Source organism: Moschus berezovskii, chromosome Y (genome assembly GCF_049115385.1).
Source record: "Moschus berezovskii isolate FMDL1 chromosome Y, NW_MosBer_1.0, whole genome shotgun sequence".
Classification (NCBI taxonomy): Eukaryota; Metazoa; Chordata; class Mammalia; order Artiodactyla; family Moschidae; genus Moschus; species Moschus berezovskii.
The window spans coordinates 196,780-216,439 of NC_142489.1; the positions used below are offsets into that span (position 1 = coordinate 196,780).

Here is a 19,660-nt window from a genome sequence, read left to right on the forward strand (position 1 = left end):
TCTAAGACTTGACACTGTGCACAGGCCACTGTGTGACCATAGACAAGCCTCCAATTTAGGTATTTTCCCATTATAAAAAGGAGTACGATGCATGAACAGACATCTCTCCGGCCCTTCCCACATTCACAACTACTAACCTAATTTTTGGAATGATGAATATAAGGTGTCATGTGGAAGGAAGATTGAGTCCTGGCTGTCAGTTTTATCATCCTTCCTACATGATCCAATATTCTCCAATACCCAGAAATAAACCAGTGACTGTCATGGAACTTTAGTGGGAAAACAAATTATATCTTTGGGAACCACAGCTACATTTGATATTGATTTTTATATTCAGTAAAACCTGGAAATCTTTATATGTTATACTGTAAAAGCATCTATCCTGATATCAGAAGTCTACTTACAAAATCATGCTCAGAACTGAAGTTGATTCTAATTTATGTGAAATAAAATCATCACAAAAAAGCTAGCTGCAAAAGGCCTTTAATTAATCCCTTTGTCCTGAAAAACTGAATAATGACCAGGGATGAGGCTATTTTAAAAATATCAGTTCCTGCTAAGCACAAATCCGCTTAGTAATACTGTAATTGCAGTCAAATGCCAAACAGTAAAGGTAAATTTTAAAAAGGATTTACCCATCCTGTCTTCTCCAAGCAGGCAAGAGTCTAAAATATTGACAGAGCTTCAGAAGGCAATCGACCAAGGCAAATGGGAGCAAGGGAGAGGACTCCCTGAGGACAATATTCTAATAAGAGTTTCAGCACAATATGTGAGTCCTCTTATCTGCTCAACTTTTCTATATAGTGAAAAATGTTTAACTCAAATGTGTTTCAGATGTAGAAAATAAACTATGGTTACCAAGAGGGTAGATGGGCAATAAACTGGGACACTGGGACTGACATATACACACTATAGCACAAGGAACTCTACTCAATACTCTATAATGACCTATATGGGAAAAGAATCTAAAAATGAGTGGATACATGAACATGTATAACTGATTCATTTTGCTATACAGCAGAAACTAATACAACACTGTAAATCAACTATACTCCTAAAAAATTAATTATAAATAAATGTGCTTACGGAACTCCCTGGTAGTCCAGTTGTGAGGACTTGGAGCTTTTGCTGCCAAGGACCTAGGATCAATCCCTAGTCAGGGAACTAAGATCCCACAAGCCCCGCTGTGCGGCCACATAAATAAATAAATAAATGTGCTTAGAAAGTTTAATTTCCTTCCAATTCTGACGCAATAGTAATAGAGCACCACTAGAAATCAGAGTACACACGCCTAAAGGTAGAAAATTTTGAAAGACTTAAAAACATCTTATCATTTGCTTATACTAATATTTAGAGAATACAACTAAGTTCTAGAATTCACAACTTTTACACACTTTTTTACTGTGTATGGAAATACTCTCAACTATGTAAATATCTTATTTATAAATATGGAAGAGCAGAAGAAGTGAAAAGTTTAATCCTAAAACTAACTTCTAAATGAGCAAGGCTTATCGATGACACAGAACATTTTCTGGGTAAATATTACATTTGAGAATTAAAACTTTAAAGCCTAAAATCTTAATATGCCCGTGTTTCCTTTCCTGCTCCTAACTTTTTCTCCAGTCACTTTCTGACCTCTCTGATCCTTTTCGATTTATCATGTTTGTTCCCTTCTCTTAATTTTTCCCAATTCATTAAAAAAATTTTCTCCTTTTACAGGTAAACATGCTATCCCCATTCCATGTCTTCATTTCCTTTTACTACAGTTAATTTCCAGTTCTGTGCTTTTGTTTTCATCTCCCTTTTATATAAAAGGAAAATTAGCACGTAAGGTTGAATTTTTTTAACTCCAATTTTAGTAGGTTCCTGTCAACTTAAGATAGTCTCTTTCAGGGGATAACACCAGTCAACACCTAGACTACCAGCACTCTCCAGGAACCTGAACCTGGAATGAACGCAAATCAAAGGTGGAAAATAATAACATTCCTATCTATACACAAAGGGCAGAAGACTTGAGAAAAATACCCTGGGTAATTTTTGAAGAACTGTACACGTATTAATTATAATCATCCAAGGGGCTGGAAGGGAGAGGTTGGCAAAAAGGAAACATGTAGAAAAAGATTTTAAATTAACTGAGAGCCGGAGCCTGTGACCGAGTGGGAGTGGAGTGGAGTGGCAGTTGTTGCCGACTCTTTCCTCCTCCCCACGGTCCAGTCAGCAGGTTGATTAGGCCATCGGCCCTCAAGCCGAGACTTGTCTCTTATTTAGTTCTGGGGAGCACCTGGCTGACATGAGTGATGTAGAGGAGAACAACTTCGAGGGCAGAGTTAATGTTCGTGAAGAAAATTGAAGAGTTTTTTCCAAGAATGTGGAAGATAAATCAAGATAAAAGAAGGCTAATGAAAAGTATTAAAGATCAGAAAATTAAAATTGAATGGGGGAAAAATTGAACAGAAGATTGGTCAGATAGAAGCACTTGAATATTTTTTTAAGGCTATTTTGAATTGTTTTGGGGAAGAACACATGAAGTATGAAAAATGAAAAACTCAATGAAGAATGAAGAGAAGTAGAAAGCAAGAGTGAAGTAGAATTAAAAGAATCTGTAAGAATGAATGGGTCCTAGGAGTCTCGCTCTCAGTCAAAATCTTCAACGGGAGCTCCTGCTCGTGTAAAATCGGAGAGCAGGTCAGGATCTCGTAGTCCTTCAAGGGTTTCCAAACACTCTGAATCCCATTCTCGATCAAGATCAAAATCCAGGTCGAGGTCAAGGAGGCATTCTCATAGATGTTACACTCGATCCAGATCCCATTCTCACTCTCATAGGAAACGATCTCGAAGTAAGTCATATACCCCAGAATACCGGCGTCGAAGGAGCCAAAGTCATTCTCCAATGTCTAACCGGAGAAGACATACAGGCAGCAGGGCAAATCCTGATCCCAATACTTGTCTAGGAGTGTTTGGCCTCAGTTTGTACACAACAGAGAGAGATCTTCGCGAAATGGACCGTTGAGTGGTGTCAATGTGGTTTATGACCAGCGAACTGGACGGTCTCGGGGATTTGCTTTTGTTTATTTTGAAAGAATAGATGACTCAAAGGAGGTAATGGATTGTAGAGGAAGCAGTAGGCTTGCCTTCAAAAGTTCATGGTGATTGAATTGAAAATTCCATTTCAAGGAATTTTTGAAGCTCATTTGTTAAAGAAAGGAAGGCTATGGAACGGGCAAACGGAACGGAACTGGATGGTAGAAGAATTCGGGTGGATTATTCTATCACCAAGAGAGCACACACGCCAACACCAGGCATATACATGGGCAGACCAACTCACAGTTGTGGCAGTGGTGGTGGAGGCCGCGGTGGAGGTGGCAGACGTCGAGATTCTTACTATGATGAGGATATGATCATGGGTACTACAGATATGAAGACTATGATTATCGGTACAGAAGAAGATCACCTTCTCCTTATTACAGTCGATACAGATCACGATCAAGATCTCGATCCTACAGCCCAAGACACTATTAATAAGCAGAGCGGTTGCAGTTGAGGAAAATTTTTTTCTTTTTTAATTCTGGATTTCTCCAAGCTTCTAATCCTTCCTACTCCTCAAAAAGAACCCTTAAAAAATCTTTGGTTTGTTTAGCATCTACACTTTGTCAATTGTATTGCTATTTTCCACCCCTTTTATTATATTCTTAAAGATGTAATTGTCATTTTTGAGTAGTTAAACATCTTGAGTAAAAAAGGAACCCGTTATGCTTTGTAAATGATTTGTTTTTTTGCATTTATGGAAAATTCACTCCTAGCTTATCAAAATGAGGAAAGAAATGATCTTTTTAAAGCTTCTTTTGTGTTAGATATTGTATTAGACATTTTATTAGAGGTCTGCATTTACTACAAACTCCTTTTTTAACTTTCTTTTGGGGAAGTTAGTAGTAGTTCAGTCAGGTCAAGTTTGTCTGGGGTGGCATGGGAACAGTCAAATAGTTGAGTGTAGAAAGTCTGAAGCTATAGAAGAAAACACTTACTTGGTCATTTCTTTTGAAGAACAGAATTTTTGAACCCTAAAAATTACGGGTTTTTTTAGAAATGAAAAGCTTGTGGACTCCTGTAAAACATGTATTTAAAATACATTTGTTGAAACTTAAAAAAAAATAAAATTAATTAACTGAGAAAGTATGCTTAACCCATTGACCTAGTTTCAAACAAAAACCTGCTAATCTTGTACTTTTACTCCAAGGGGCAAGTGAGCTGATTGTTTACTTAAGTAATTTCAAGTTTCTAGCTATATAAGTCCTGTTAATATATGAAGGGGATTTTAAACTTTTTCAAAAACAACTCAAGCTTATTAGAAATTCTAATCAAAGTTCACATTTGAAATCCAGGTTATTATCTTTTAAAAATATTTTTACTGTCAAATACAGCACTGCTTGTTTCTTCTAAAACTGTGAGGGTTAGAAGGAAATTTATTTTTCCTCTAGATTTGTCTGATTGTAGCTTAACTCACTAGAAGTAATTATTTTTTTTGAATTTTTGGCAAACTGTGGGAACACTAGAGTTACTGGTTTGGTTCCTGGACAGAAATTTTGGATTGGTCAAGTGCAAGATTAGTCAAAACATGTTACAGTGCCTAAATGAAAGAATTCTGAAGGGTGCATACCACCTACACTTTTTATAGATGTGTCTTTGCTAAAAGCAAATGGAATAAAGTAGAATCAATCTATATCATCTATCAAGTGTGTTGTGCCTCAATTAACCAGAGTATCACACCACCCAAGCATGATACATTAATAAGTTTCCTTATGTGTCACAGTCCATTGTTAATGCTATATAAACCAACTACGCTGATAGAGAAATACTTGGAAGATTATCAGTACTTTGTGAAGAACAGGTCTGAGAGCTTCCATGTTCTTAGGAAGGTACTATAAAGGGTCTTAGTAAGGTAAACTTGTAATACTTAAATTCTAACAGTTTCAAGGTGAGTCCAGGACACCTACCTTATCCCCAGTTTGTAGTGTAGCTTTTAAAGTCACACATTCCGCTCCTTAAGTAAAAGACATTTTTTAAAAACGTGTTAGCCTTTCTAAGCATAAAATTTCACTCTGATCCTAGGATTAATAATCACTAGTAATGAATTTATCTTTTAATGGACTATCAAAATTATCTCAAGGCTGTAAATATCCTTATAACAACAAATTTTATCAAATGTAGATATGATTTGTTAAATACAAATATATTCTCAGTGAAGGAGAATTAACATCTTTTCTCATTAAAACATTAGTTTTACTCTTCAAAAGTTTATATAAACTCAATTTGGGGGGACATGGTGAATTACATTTAACAGATCAGAGGGAAAAAGCACATTAGGGTATCTGAATGTCATAAACTAGTTTATAAAACAAAATATTTGAAATAAAGCAGAAATCATCTATATAACCTGATTCCTTCAAAAATATTTTCTTCTGAAAAATTTTAAGATTTTATGATTATAATTAATACAATTTCTAAGGACATCATTGGTATGCTAAATCTTACTTTATGCATATTTATGATATGGAAGATAAATCAACATATGGGTATTTTAATGACTAACGTTAACAAATTTGCTAAAAAGATCTTTTCTGTACAAAAAAGTATATGTGCCTTTTGCCAAATATACGTTCACTTCATAAAATGTTTTTGATAAACCAATAATTTTCTTAAAAACTAAAAGAGAACAAAGTTTAAAACTATTTAAATCTAAATGTTTAAGACAAAAAAAAATATTTAAATCTTCACATCACTGAAATTCAGAATGACAAATGTCAGGTCTAATCTCTGTCAACAGATGCAAAGACCATTAGAGTTAGCAAAAATATATGCCTTTGACATTTGCATTATGTAAAAACTGAAATTGATGTCTAGTATTAAAACTGGGAATCCACTATAGATGGAACGAATCATAAGAACTCCTAAACAACTATATCAAAAAGACAAGATCCTTAAATTTATTTTCAGCTTTTCTTGATTATACAGTAAAACTCCAGAATTGTGCTTTCATATCTTATTCCCATATCTTATACTTTTATCAGTGCCATTAAAACTTTCAGGCTATGTTTCATTCATGCAACATTTCATTTCGAGCTTCCCTGGTGGCTCAGATGGTAAAGCGTCTGCCTGCAATATGAGACCCGGGTTCGATCCCTGGGTTGGGAAGATCTCCTGGAGAAGGAAATGGCAACCCACTCCAGTATTCCTGCCTGGAGAATCCCAGGGAGGGAGGAGCCTGGTAGGCTACAGTCCATGGGGTTGCAAAGAGTCTGACACGACTGAGCAACTTCACTTCACTTCTTCACTTCATTCATGCAAACATGTTAGGATTTTCACAACTCTGTACCAACTTTTAAGCCACCCAAGAAGGGCCACAGGGTTAACTACATGCTTCCTGCACCACAGAGTCCTTTCCTCTCCCTACTCCGGTAGCTCGAACTGAGAAGCCAGCAGACCTGGGTTCCAGTTTGAACAGTGCCGCCTACTCTGGGATAAGACTCTCAGACCATTCTGAGCCTATTGACTTTGCCTACGTGTACAGCACTCAGCGCATGGCCTGGCATGCCTGTGCAGGTGTTCAGATTAGGAGAATCACTGCCTCAAAGGGACTTGGTGTGGAAATCTGGGAGTCTTGGTCTCTTGGGTGAAGATCCTATCCCAGAGTATTCAGTACAGAAGTTTAAGACAGTTTGTTTTCAGCTAGGGAGAAATATTAGTAGAGGACTAGGGGAAAATAATAAACCTAAAAACTCTGGTGGATCTAGAGGGCATGATCCAGGTCCCTGGAATCAGTGGGGGCTCTTCCTTGGGGAGAGGCAGAATGACCCCTTACAAAGCCACTGCTCAGATCTGATCAAGCCACTGCTCAGATCTAATCGTTACTACCCAAGAAGAATTAAAATCTCTCAAGATTCCTTCACCAAGTTCTGTTCAATCACTTAAAGATCTTCACGACCAAGATAATCACGATGGCGTGATCACTCACCTGGAGCCAGACATCTTGGAATGTGAAGTCAAGTGGGCCTTAGAAAGCATCACTACGAACAAAGCTAGTGGAGGTGACGGAATTCCAATTGAGCTATTTCAAATCCTGAAAGATGATGTTGTGAAAGTGCTGCACTCAATATGCCAGCAAATTTGGAAAACTCAGCAGTGGCCACAGGACTGGAAAAGGTCAGTCTTCATTCCAATCCCAAAGAAAGGCAATGCCAAAGAATGCTCAAACTACCGCACAATTGCACTCATCTCACATGCTAGTGAAGTCATGCTCAAAATTCTCCAAGCCAGGCTTCAGCAATATGTGAACCGTGAACTTCCAGATGTTCAAGCAGGTTTTAGAAAAGGCAAAGGCACCAGAGATCAAATTGCCAACATCCGCTGGATCATGGAGAAAGCAAGAGAGTTCCAGAAAAACATCTATTTCTGCTTCATTGACTATGCCAAAGCCTTTGACTGTGTGGATCACAATCAACTGTGGAAAATTCTGAAAGAGACCTGACCTGCCTCTTGAGAAACCTGTATGCAGGTCAGGAAGCCACAGTTAAAACTGGACATGGAACAACAGACTGGTTCCAAATAGGAAAAGGAGTACGTCAAGGTTGTATATTGTCACCCTGCTTATTTAACTTCTATGCAGAGTACATCATGAGGAACGCTGGGCTGGAAGAAGCACAAGCTGGAATCAAGATTGCTGGGAGAAATATCAATAACCTCAGATATGCAGATGACGCCACCCTTATGGCAGAAAGTGAAGAGGAACTAAGAAGCCTCTTGATGAAAGTGAAAGAGGAGAGTGAAAAGGTCGGCTTGAAGCTCAACATTCAGAAAACAAAGATCACGGCATCTGGTCCCATCACTTCATGGGAAATAGATGGGGAAACAGTGGAAACAGTGGCAGACTTTACTTTTTGGGCTCCAAAATCACTGCAGATGCTGACTGCAGCCATGAAATTAAAAGACGCTTGCTCCTTGGAAGGAAAGTTATGACCAACCTAGATAACAAAAAGCAGAGACATTACTTTGCCAACCAAGGTCCGTCTAGTCAAGGCTATGGTTTTTCCAGTGGTCATGTATGGATGTGAGAGTTGGACTGTGAAGAAAGCTGATCGCCGAAGAATTGATGCTTTTGAACTGTGGTGTTGGAGAAGACTCTTGAGAGTCCCTTGGACTGCAAGGAGATCCAACCAGTCCATTCTAAAGGAGATCAATCCTGGGTGTTCATTGGAAGGACTGATGCCAAAGCTGAAACTGCAATACTTTGGCCACCTCATGTGACAAGTTGACTCACTGGAAAAGACTCTGATGCTGGGAGGGATTGGGGGCAGGAGGAGACGGGGACGACAGAGGATGAGATGGCTGGATGGCATCACCGACTCGATGGACATGAGTTTGAGTGAACTCCGGGAGTTGGTGATGGACAGGGAGGCCTGGCGTGCTGTGATTCATGAGGTCACAAAGAGTCGGACACGACTGAGCGACTGAACTGAACTGAGGCCAGGGAAAGGATTCAGACAAAGAGATGCTATTCTCAAGTTATCTGCATCAGCCACTCCATAGAATAATTAGATAAAGTAAGTTTTCTGTTCACTGAACATTAAACCTAACAGAACATGTCTAAAGGCTAGAACTCCAGGAGAGGGGTTAAATATGTGAGAAAGGCTGTTTAATGTATGCACCTTTAGAGTTTTTAAAGCACTAAAACTTAACTCCTTGAACTTCTAGAGCAGCTTGGTGCAACAGAAAGATAATCTGAGCCACAAATGTGAGCCAGAGATATAATTTTTATACATTCTATCAGCCATATTTTAAGAAGTAAAAAGGTAAAATTGACCTTAATAATGTATTTTGTTTAACTCAATATATCCAAAATATCATTTCAACATATAATCATTATAAAAGTTAGTAATGAGGTGATTTATATCCTTTTTGTCATCTTTTAATCTTTGAAATCTCAAATCAGATGTGTCACATTTCAAGTATTCAAAAGCCACAAGCAGTGCCTGTACTGAACAGAGCAGTTCTAGAGTTATATACAACTTTTTTATGTAAGAAAGAATAATCTTTTAATTTTGACACTTTATCTAGTTTCAGTTTCTATAAATTGAATGGAAGAGTTCCAAATTTTTTAAAGGGAGGGGAACTTTTGGGGCTACTTAGCCTCCTAATACAAAAAAGAATGGTAAATTCTAAGTTTGATCAGAGCTGCTAAGCAGTTTTCCAAGACTTTCTCTGGCATTACAATAATATTTTCCTGTAATTGTTCCTGAAAATACAGGATGTTAGATGTGTTAATAGGAAATATAAGGAAGACAGCAACTAAGTTAACACCAACACAAGGAAATCTGATAAATCCAGAATGTGGGAACACACTAAGATAATTGCTAATTTGATTTTTCTCAAAAAAAATTGGGGGACTGTTTTAGATTAAGAAAGATTAAAAAGACATGATAACTAAAAGCAATGCATAAACCATGACTAGATTCTAGGGCATTTGGGGGACAACTTTGAATATTAACTAGCTATTAGTTGATACTAGGGTCTTACTGTTAATTTTCCTGGGTGGAATGTATTGAACTTCAGTAGGAAAACATCCTTATTCTTAGAAGAGTTAAGTTAATAAGTATTAAGAGACAAGATGATGTATTTTCAACTTATTCTCCAAGATTCAGCAAAGGAAAATCTATATAGAGAAAATATGGTAAAATGTTAACAGTTCTTGAATCTAGGTCATAGTTACATAGCTTTTCTTTATACTAGTCTTTCAAGTTTTTGTATGTCTGAGTATCCTCATCATAAACAAGAAAAAGAAGGGACCATTCCAGATTAAAAGAAAGACATCATAACTAATGTGCTATATGAACCTTGATTAAATAAATCTTCAAAAAACAGCTTAAAAAAGACATCTTGGAGATAACTGAGAATATCAGAAAATAAACTGGGATATTACATGATATTAAGGAAAGACTGTTAATTTCAATAATGGTATTATGGTTGTGTACAATTACCTCACTCTTGCAACTCAGCACTTAAAAAATCATTTACTGCTATCAATTATCCATCATAATGTATTACAAGAGGGAAAATTTTATTTTCTATTTCATGAGCACCTCCATCTAAACTGAAGTTGGGAAGGGTGAGGTTGTTTGCTTTAGTAGTGGGAAAGCATCTGCATCTAACATATAAAGACAAAACAGGATTCCCCAGGAAAAGAAGGCAATAAAAACAATAAGGAAAAAAATCAAAACATCAGAGAAAAATGATTCTCACTGCTAACATGGGGCTGATTAACACTGAACAAAAAGTAATTAAGAAGTGTATTCTTCAGTTTCAATTATGTCTGCCATATCAGTACATTCTGAGAATAAAGATAAAATCCCACAAAACTGAGTTACCTATTGAAAGCATAAGTTAATGATATTTCACACCATTTCAGAGGGGGTAAAAAAAACACACTCCAGGCTACTGAGTGTTATTTGAAGGCACAAATTTGCTTATTTTTCAAATGGTATAAACAACCCTTCTTTGCAAATATAGTATTTTTATCACCTGGTCTGGTAACTAAAACTGAGGAACTACCTAACATGAAGGGTGTCAACCAAAGATTTAAGTATGCTTTCTAGAAAGAAGAAAAGATGCAAGAGGTAAACAGAGCCCCAGAGGTAACCATGTGATTAGAAACCAATTAAGTTAAGCAATTACCGAAAATGCTTTCTCTCCTTTGGGCAAGAAAGGATCACAACTGAGACTGGTAAAAAATGAGAAATGCTTACATGCAAAAAGGCCAAGGCTGTTTTGGAGAAAGACAATTTTAGGATAGCAGAACTATTACATGGGAAAAGGTACACAGGAATGTTTGATCAATGGAGATAGAAGACTTATAGTCTTATTTGCTTTGAAATGCCAAAAACAACGGTTTTGGACAAATATATGTTTTCATGGTTAAATGTAGTTAGTATTCACAGTGCGGGGCGGCGGGGGCGGGGAATGAACAAAGAGGGGGATACAGAACTAAGTAAGAGAAGGGGCCTACTGCTTTTCAAGATCTATTTTATGTTCTTCCTTACTACATTTTAGAGGAACAAGAGGTTGTGTTAATGTTTAACATTCAGAATTATAAAACTCCTCTCGACTCTAATTTCAGCATGTATCACTTAAATGAATTTTTAAGAGTGTCAGACTGACCCAGTTCAGATTTAATTACTCTGTGAAAAGAATGAGAAGCTAAAGCAAACGTACAATCTTTTAGATTAAATAACTATACTTCAACTTTAAAAGTACCTTCTAAGTGAAACTACTCTACCACCTACTGGTCCATCTTTTACCCACAAAATGTGTTTTTAAAAAACCTAAATACACAAGCTACAACAAATGAGACTTCTTGTGCGTAACTATTCTTAAAAACTCTTCATTCCCTTTTTGGCTCAAACCAAGCCTGGGAATCTTATCTCTAAAGACATACTGCCTTATTAACTAAATGAAGAGTCTTGTCTATTTCTTTCAAATGCACCAACCTTTTCAAAAACACTGGATGGGGTCATCAGACAAAATCTGATGTTCTGAATGATGGTATCGGTATGTCTCCAGCGTCTTCTATCATGCCGCAGCCAAGACTGCACAGCCTCGTACAGCTCTATCTCTGGGAATCTGCTCAGATGATCATTATCCAAGTACGACATGAGCTTCTCAAAGCTCAGGTAAGACAGGAAGTCAGGCCTGGACATGAGTGGTACAAAGTTGTCTAGCAGAAAGGTATCCAACTTCTCCCTGACTCCTTCGATGTTTACACCAAAATCATCTAAGAGTCTCATAATTTCTGCACAATTTTCTAAGCAGATTTTTGCTAACAGGAAAGAGCAGCAGAACTTTACCACCTCTATAAGTTGAACATACATGGCAGCCTGAAGAATCTCGTGAACTGTACTCATACTCAGTTCTATAGTTCCATAGTACATAAACTGAAGGACGTGGCTGAAGCCTGTAGCAGTCAGACCTTTTAAGTGAATTTTGTTCTGATCTCGCTCCCTCATGTCTGCAGTAAACATAATTCTGAAGTAATCACTCTGGGTGGCCAAGAGTGCTTTATGGGCCTGGAACTGATGGTCTTCAATAACCAGAGTGACATCAAGAAGCAATCCCTCCTCATACAGTGCTCTGAACCCAGCAGAGACACTGGTGTCATGGATGGAGGAACAGAATCCTTCCATGTCCCCTGCCATGGATCACCTGGGAAAAAAGTAATCAAAGAAAACTGTGTTAATCATTTCCATGCATTCTAAAGACATTATTAACTTAGAACTTAAACAATTTTAAAAATTATCTCAATTCTACTGTGTTAAGTCTCACACATACAAACCCTTTGGGAGAAGACAAAGATTTGCAGGTTAATATTTTTGGCTTCCCTACCTGGTGGAAAAAATCTATTAAATATCTATTCAACAACAGTAAATTATTAACTTACAAATATATGCCTATCACAATGACTTTACACTGTTTACCAAATATATTTAAACATGTCCCCAAATCATCAACCAAGAAGGATTTCTTAGCCAAATGCTAAATCGTGAGAAAGAGACAAAAAAGAAATTAAACCAAAATGTATACTGTTGACCTTGAAAACTCCTGACCTTGAAACTTACCCAAACTTAAACTGACCTTGAAACTACCCAAAGGAAATAATCAGATACATATGTCAACTTGTACACACAAAGGTTTTTCTTTCTAGCCTCATTTATGATTTAAAAAACTGGAAAGTATTCAAAAGCCCAACAACAGAAACAAGTATGGTGCAGTCCTATAGTGGATTACTGTAATAACTAAAAATGATGGCAGCTATATACCTAATTCTGACAAATAACATTTACTATGTACTGTTATGTGAAAAAAAAGGGCAGGCAACTACAGTATGCTCAGTATATTTTCAAACACTAAATACACACACACGTATATATATATATGTTTAGATGAGAAAAAGTCTGGAGAAATATATACCAAAATTATGTCCCTGGGGTAGTGGGATTTCAGGAAATTTTGAGTATACTCACCTACCTCATTAACCTTATTTTAAAAAACAGTGAGCTTATATTGCTTATGTACTTAAAACATAAATATACAATTTTAAAGGAAATTAAACTGCATTTTTGCATATCGGAGATATGAAGCCAAAATAGTGAAATTATAATTAGATCTCTTAAGCAGAATAATTCAGTCTATCAAACGTTTTATGAAGCTAAGTAATTTTCTTCTTTTCACACAACCCCCCCAGGCCAACTATCTGTCTTCTCCTCAACTCTCATCCTCACATACCTCTGAGCTTCCTCCCCAATGACACATCCTCATCCAATGACACATCCTCACCCACGAATTCCCTCCCAACCCTTTCCACTGTGCCCTGTGGAACCTTCAGTATAAACAAACTCCCCTACAGCATCATGCTGGTCACAAAAAGTTTTCTCTGCAGTCTGATTTAAAAAACAAAACAAAACACCCTCTTCTATGTTCTTAGAACAAAATGCTCTTCTATAGCTTACAACCTACCTCCTGAGCCTTCTCTTGGCTTTGTACTGTCCTTTTTCTAAAATATGGCTTTTCTCTTAGTTAAAATCCACCTTCTATTGCTCCCTGTTATTTATCACACACACATATCCTGATCTCTCTTCCCTCCACATTTGCTGATGACTGTGTTACTTGGCTAAGAGTCATTTTCTCCACCTCTTCAATGTTCACCTAAGATCGCTCACCCAAAAACTGAGAGGTGAAGTTCCCTGATAACCTGAACTCTTGTCATCTCCCTTCTTACTCCATTTTAAAATCTTATGCTCAAATCTGCTGGGCCTCACCACAATCAGGAACTGATCCACACCTGAAATTTTAACTGTCAACTTCCCACTCTCTGGCTTAATATTCTCCTCCCCTTTCATTTGGTCTGTCACCTCCAAACTTTACCTGTCCTTCTCTAGCTTAGATCTTCTGGTAACAGACCCCAACTCCCAACCTCTTTCCTTACCCTGGTTGGGTATTTGGGTGGGCCACAAACCCTCCAGCGAAGGAGCTGGAACCACAGTCACTGCTGGCACCTGCTCCACCCTCTTCTTCAGGTAGACCATCGCTGCCAGCCTTACCACTCTTATCACAGATGCCTTCCCTTTGTTAACTAAAAGAGCACCTCTGTGTGCCAGGCACTATTAGATATAAAGGTGTGTGCCATTCAGGATCCCCTCTGCACCCTGGGTTTGGCGGAGCCCTCAGCTGCCAACAGTAAAAATGGCGCTTCCACAGACGTACTAACAGGCACTGTCTCTCCACTCTTTGGGCAAGCTATCACTCAATTTGACTACTTGGTTTGAAACTCTATTTTAACTCCCTGACATATTAACCCATTTATTCAGTAGTTATCCCAGTCTGGGGTTATCTCCAAGAAAATAAAAACCCTTTGTTAATAAGTAAGAAAAAAGTCTGAAAGGATAATAAACTAAAATGCTTAAAAAAAAAAAGTTATCTTGGGACGGGAGACTATCCAGCAAGTCTTTTTTTTTTTCTTTTGGCTGATCTGTGTTTGCTAATCTATCTTCAATAAAAGCATATTACTGCTTTCAAAAAGCTCATTTTAAAAAATCTACAAAATCCTCTGTCAAATCCAATGGTTACATCATAGGCCCTTGTTTCTCAGGATCCTTCTGCAGCATGACTTATTCCCTTGGTTCATCACTCTCTCAGCTTCAGGCCACTATTTTCCTAGTTCTCTTCCTATTTTGGGGCTGCTTATTTCTCAGTCTCCTCCCTGGACTTACTTTTCTTGAGCTATCCCTTAAACATGGGTGTTCCCCAGGATTCTATTCTTGGACCTTTTATCTTTCATCTAAACACTGTATTTCCCTCCACGATCTCATCTAAACCCATGGTTTCTACTAACATTTACCTTTACCAATGCCTTGACCATCACTGTCCCAATCGCTAGCCTTTTACACTAGTACTACATAGCACATCTCCTGTTAGATATCTCTGGGTGCACCACAGGGATCTCAAAATCATGTCTAGACAGAATCCTAATTCTCTCCTCTTCCCAATCAGTTCTTTCTTTTGTATTCCCTTCTTATCAAGAGGATTCTAGGTCCCTCTTTCTCCCCATTTGTCTCTAACTTACCTGTAAGTCTTATTAATTATACTACATGCTCACTTACATTAACTTAAGACAGTAACGTATGCACAAGATACTTTACATCAAAATTTTTATTCGTAATCCATTAATCCAAAAGCTATATACTGTCATTTTGGAAAGGGAGAACACAAGAGAACTGTCTATAATTTGGAAAATTGATATAAAATATTTTAGACACTGTAATCAATGCTTGGCAGAACTACTTTACTAACACATTCAAGATTAAAGCAAGCTATCAGATTTTATTTCTTGAATTACTTTTAAAGGCAAATTTAACGAATTTAGAATTTTCCAAGTGATATAAAGCACATATACACAAATGCATACTGTGAACAAAAGGAACATCACCCACCATTATATCTGAATAATTAAACATTCTGGTTAGTAGAGAGCTATCAACATCACACTAATTAGCAGTTTTCAAAATAATTTGAATAAAAAAATGTAACAAATTAAACTGGATGAAAATTTCAGTATTTCACTATCTTTCTCAGGATCATTAAGGATACCAACTATCACTCTGACTCATCAAGATTTATTGGTCACTTTTAATGTAGATTTAACAATGGAAGGCTGAACACCAGCATTCACATACTCGAGATGAAACTGCTTTGTGTCACTATCTGTTATTCTGACAGTGCCTAAAATACCATGCATTTCACTTCTTGTCAAAGTAACCCTCTATTCAACAGTTATCATTACGTGATAAAGTCTCAAACAGCTAATATTCACCTTTCTGACAAAGATTCCATCTAAAGGAAAGTTTTTAAAGGAGACACTATGCTTTCCCAAAAAAAAGTAACCTAGCTTCCAGATACTTAATATGGTGTAAACATCACAGCACAAAGGAGGTGGGAGGGAATTAGTGAGCTGTGAAGCAAAAGACCCTTTAGGTCTTTAGATGTAAGGACAGCACCTGCTGTCCTCCAGCCACCCAGCCCACAAAAGGGGATTCCTAGCAGACAGGCTTCCATGGACACACTAACAGGCACAGCTAGTATGTCACTCCATATGGTCAGATGGGGCTGGGAAATAGGAATTAAGATGAATGCTCCTGTGTCGAGAATCTAGAAAGAGGAGAGAGAGAGAGAAAAAAAGAAATAGACGTGCACTGTGTATGACTGGAACTAGAACATGTCAAAGAGTAGCTTCTGCTCAGTTGCAGGCACCAACTTTTACCTGTCATGTGGGCTGAGTATCAGAGAATGCCAGTCAACTGAGAAAAAAGAGGAAAGCCAAGACAGAAGAAAGGGAGTGCTCCTTAACGCCTTCATTTTCCCAGTTCCTAGGCTCAGCTCCATTCCTGCCAGTGGGTGCTGAGAGAAATCCTTACATGTTCAGCATAAATCCCCCCAACTCGCCTTTACTACCTTAGGTGGTTTTTTACTACCTATAACCAAGGTTCCTAACTATCACAGTTTTATGATAGAAATAGCTATACTTTGAGTAAGTTACTCAAACTTTCTGGGCTTTATCTCCACATCTATAGAAGCATTAAACATGATTTCTAAATATTTTTAGTCATAAAACTTTCATTTATTTTAGTTTTATATGATTTTACAGATGTGTAATGCACTTATAAAGATATGCAAAGTAAATAAACTATAGCTATGTCTTGGGTCTTAGCAATGCATTTCTGAAGTTTATCTGATCTAAAGTTCTTCTACTAATTTGTAATAGCTTGGCACTCTTTCTACATGAAAAAGCTTTGTGCATCTATCAGTGTGACAGCTTTAGGGAAGGAGTAATATCTTACACTTTTATGGGAAGCATGTATATCAATACTCAGTGATTAACTGCCCAACATGATACAGTCTCTAAACAGTAGTGAGTATAGGTCTGCAGTCTGATGCCGGTGTTTGAATCCTGGTTGTACCTCTTATTAGCTCTGTGACCTTGGGGCAAGCTACTTAGCCTCTCTGTGTTCTAATGTCCTCATCTGTAAAAAGGCAATACTAATATTAATAGAGCCTATCTCATAGGCTGCTGTGAGAAATAAATGCGTTAATACACATGACAGCGCAGAAAAGCACACAGTCCTTAAGTATACCATAGCCTTAGGGCCTATTATTATGCCCCTTCACTTACTGCTACTGCTGCTGCTAAGTCACTTCAGTCATGTCCGACTCTGTGCGACCCCACAGACGGCAGCCCACCAGGCTCCCCCGTCCCTGGGATTCTCCAGGCAAGAACACTGGAGTGGGTTGCCATTGCCTTCTCCAATGCATGAAAGTGAAAAGTGAAAGTGAAGTCGCTCAGTCGTGTCTGACTCTTAGCGACCTCATGGACTGCAGCCTACCAGGCTCCTCCATCCATGACATTTTCTAGGCAAGAGTACTGGAGTGGCTTGCCACTGCCTTCTCCATACTGCTACTTCAGTTCAGTTCAGTCACTCAGTTGTGTCTGACTCTTTGCGACCCCATGAATCACAGCACGCTCCCTGTCCATCACCAACTCCCGGAGTTCACTCAAACTCATGTACTAGAACGAATAAAATAACCCCGACCCTTTAACAGTCCAGTTAATGCGGAGAAACCCTTCTGAGCAACAGCACTTCAAACCCAGCTTATTTTCTTAGTAAAGTCTCTCAGGACTCAAGTCAACTCTGATTTGATAGATGAAGATACTAATATCCACAGGTGATATTTTTCTTCAAGGTCATACAACTAGTTTGAAAAAGAGTTAAGGCTAGAACCTGATTTTCAAAACATACAAAATAGTGTGGCTAGAAAAGAGCAAAATCTTTGAAATTAGAGCACTTATTACTACTTACCATCAGTGTGTCTGGGAGAAATCTAACTTCCTGACCTCAGTTTCCATCCATATATTAGGAACAATCATCATCTATTATTACTGAGTTGGTGTGATGATCAAATAAATTAAGGTAAGTTAAATGTCTAGCCCAGAGGGAAGCACCCCACCAGAGGTCAATCAATGCTGCCTTCCCTGTCTAACTCTTACCTAATGTCCTCATCACCCACACAACCACAGGAACTTAACACCCTTCAAACTCCCCTCTGTAGACCCCATAGCACCCTAAGGTTTACCACAGTACAAATTTATAAGAGGTCAGGAAATGGATTGGTAGTCAAAACACTGGACCTTGTTTGCAATGGCATTGTTTTCCATTTTTTCTCTTTCAGTTCAGTTCAGTCGCTCATTCGTGTCCGACTCTTTGCGACCCCATGAATCACAGCACGCCAGGCCTCCCTGTCCATCACCAACTCCCGGAGTTCACTCAAACTCATGTCCACAGAGTCGGTGATGCCATCCAGCCATCTCATTCTCTGTCGTCCCCTTCTCCTCCCGCCCCCAATCCTTCCCAGCATCAGAGTCTTTTCCAGTGAGTCAACTCGTCGCATAAGGTGGTCAAAGTATTGGAGTTTCAGCTTTAGCATCAGTCCTTCCAATGAACACCCAGGATCGATCTCCTTTAGAATGGACTGGTTGGATCTCTTGCAGTCCAAGGGACTCTCAAGAGTCTTCTCCAGCACCACAGTTCAAAAGCATCAATTCTTCGGCGCTCAGCTTTCTTCACAGTCCAACTCTCACATCCATACATGACCACGGGAAAAACCATAGCCTTGACTAGACGGACCTTGGTTGGCAAAGTAATGTCTCTGCTTTTTAATATGCTGTCTAGGTTGGTCATAACTTTCCTTCCAAGGAGTAAGCGTCTTTTAATTTCATGGCCGCAATCAGCATCCACAGTGATTTTGGAGCCCCAAAAAATAAAGTCTGACACTGTTTCCACTGTTTTCCCATCTATTTCCCATGAGGTGATGGGACCAGATGCCATGATCTTTGTTTTCTGAATGCTGAGCTTCAAGCCAACCTTTTCACTCTCCTCTTTCACTTTCATCAAGAGGCTTCTTAGTTCCTCTTCACTTTCTGCCATAAGGGTGGTGTCATCTGCATATCTGAGGTTATTGATATTTCTCCCAGCAATCTTGATTCCAGCTTGTGCTTCTTCCAGCCCAGCGTTCCTCATGATGTACTCTGCATAGAAGTTAAATAAGCAGGGTGACAATATACAACCTTGACGTACTCCTTTTCCTATTTGGAACCAGTCTGTTGTTCCATATCCAGTTCTAACTGTTGCTTCCTGACCTGCATACAGGTTTCTCAAGAGGCAGGTCAGGTGGTCTGGTATTCCCATCTCTTTCAGAATGTTCCACAGTTTATTGTGATCCACACAGTACAATTTTCTAGCTTTTCTGCCCCAACAAGAGTAACTACTCTTTGTATCTGTGCTGTTCAATATGAAAGCCACTACCTATGGGGTTATTGAACATTGGAAATATGGTTAGATCAAATTGAGATGTGCTTTAAGTGTAAAATGAACACCATATTTTAAGACTTAGTACAAAAAAGAGGAAAATATCTCATTATACAAATTTTTAATAGTGATCACATGCTTGAATAATATTTTGGATACACTGAGTTATATAAAACATTACAATTAATCTCACCTATTTTCTA

The 19,660-nt window shown here is 38.2% G+C and overlaps 1 protein-coding gene and 1 pseudogene across 3 annotated transcripts in view; one reads left to right on the forward strand and one right to left on the reverse strand.

The window, feature by feature from the left end:
* Positions 1–19,660, reverse strand: part of KLHL15 (kelch like family member 15) — a 38,264-nt gene that overhangs the window by 11,579 nt on the left and 7,025 nt on the right. For 2 of the 3 annotated variants that reach the window (XM_055438014.2, XM_055438013.2), the window contains one exon: positions 11,535–12,246. In XM_055438014.2, the coding sequence (XP_055293989.1) occupies positions 11,535–12,239 (705 nt within the window). In that variant the 5' untranslated portion in view covers positions 12,240–12,246. Of the gene's footprint in view, positions 1–11,534; positions 13,368–19,660 lie in introns of those variants that run through there. The other variant, XM_055438015.2, reaches the window with a different exon arrangement.
* Positions 2,891–3,519, forward strand: LOC129564248 (transformer-2 protein homolog alpha-like; annotated as a pseudogene).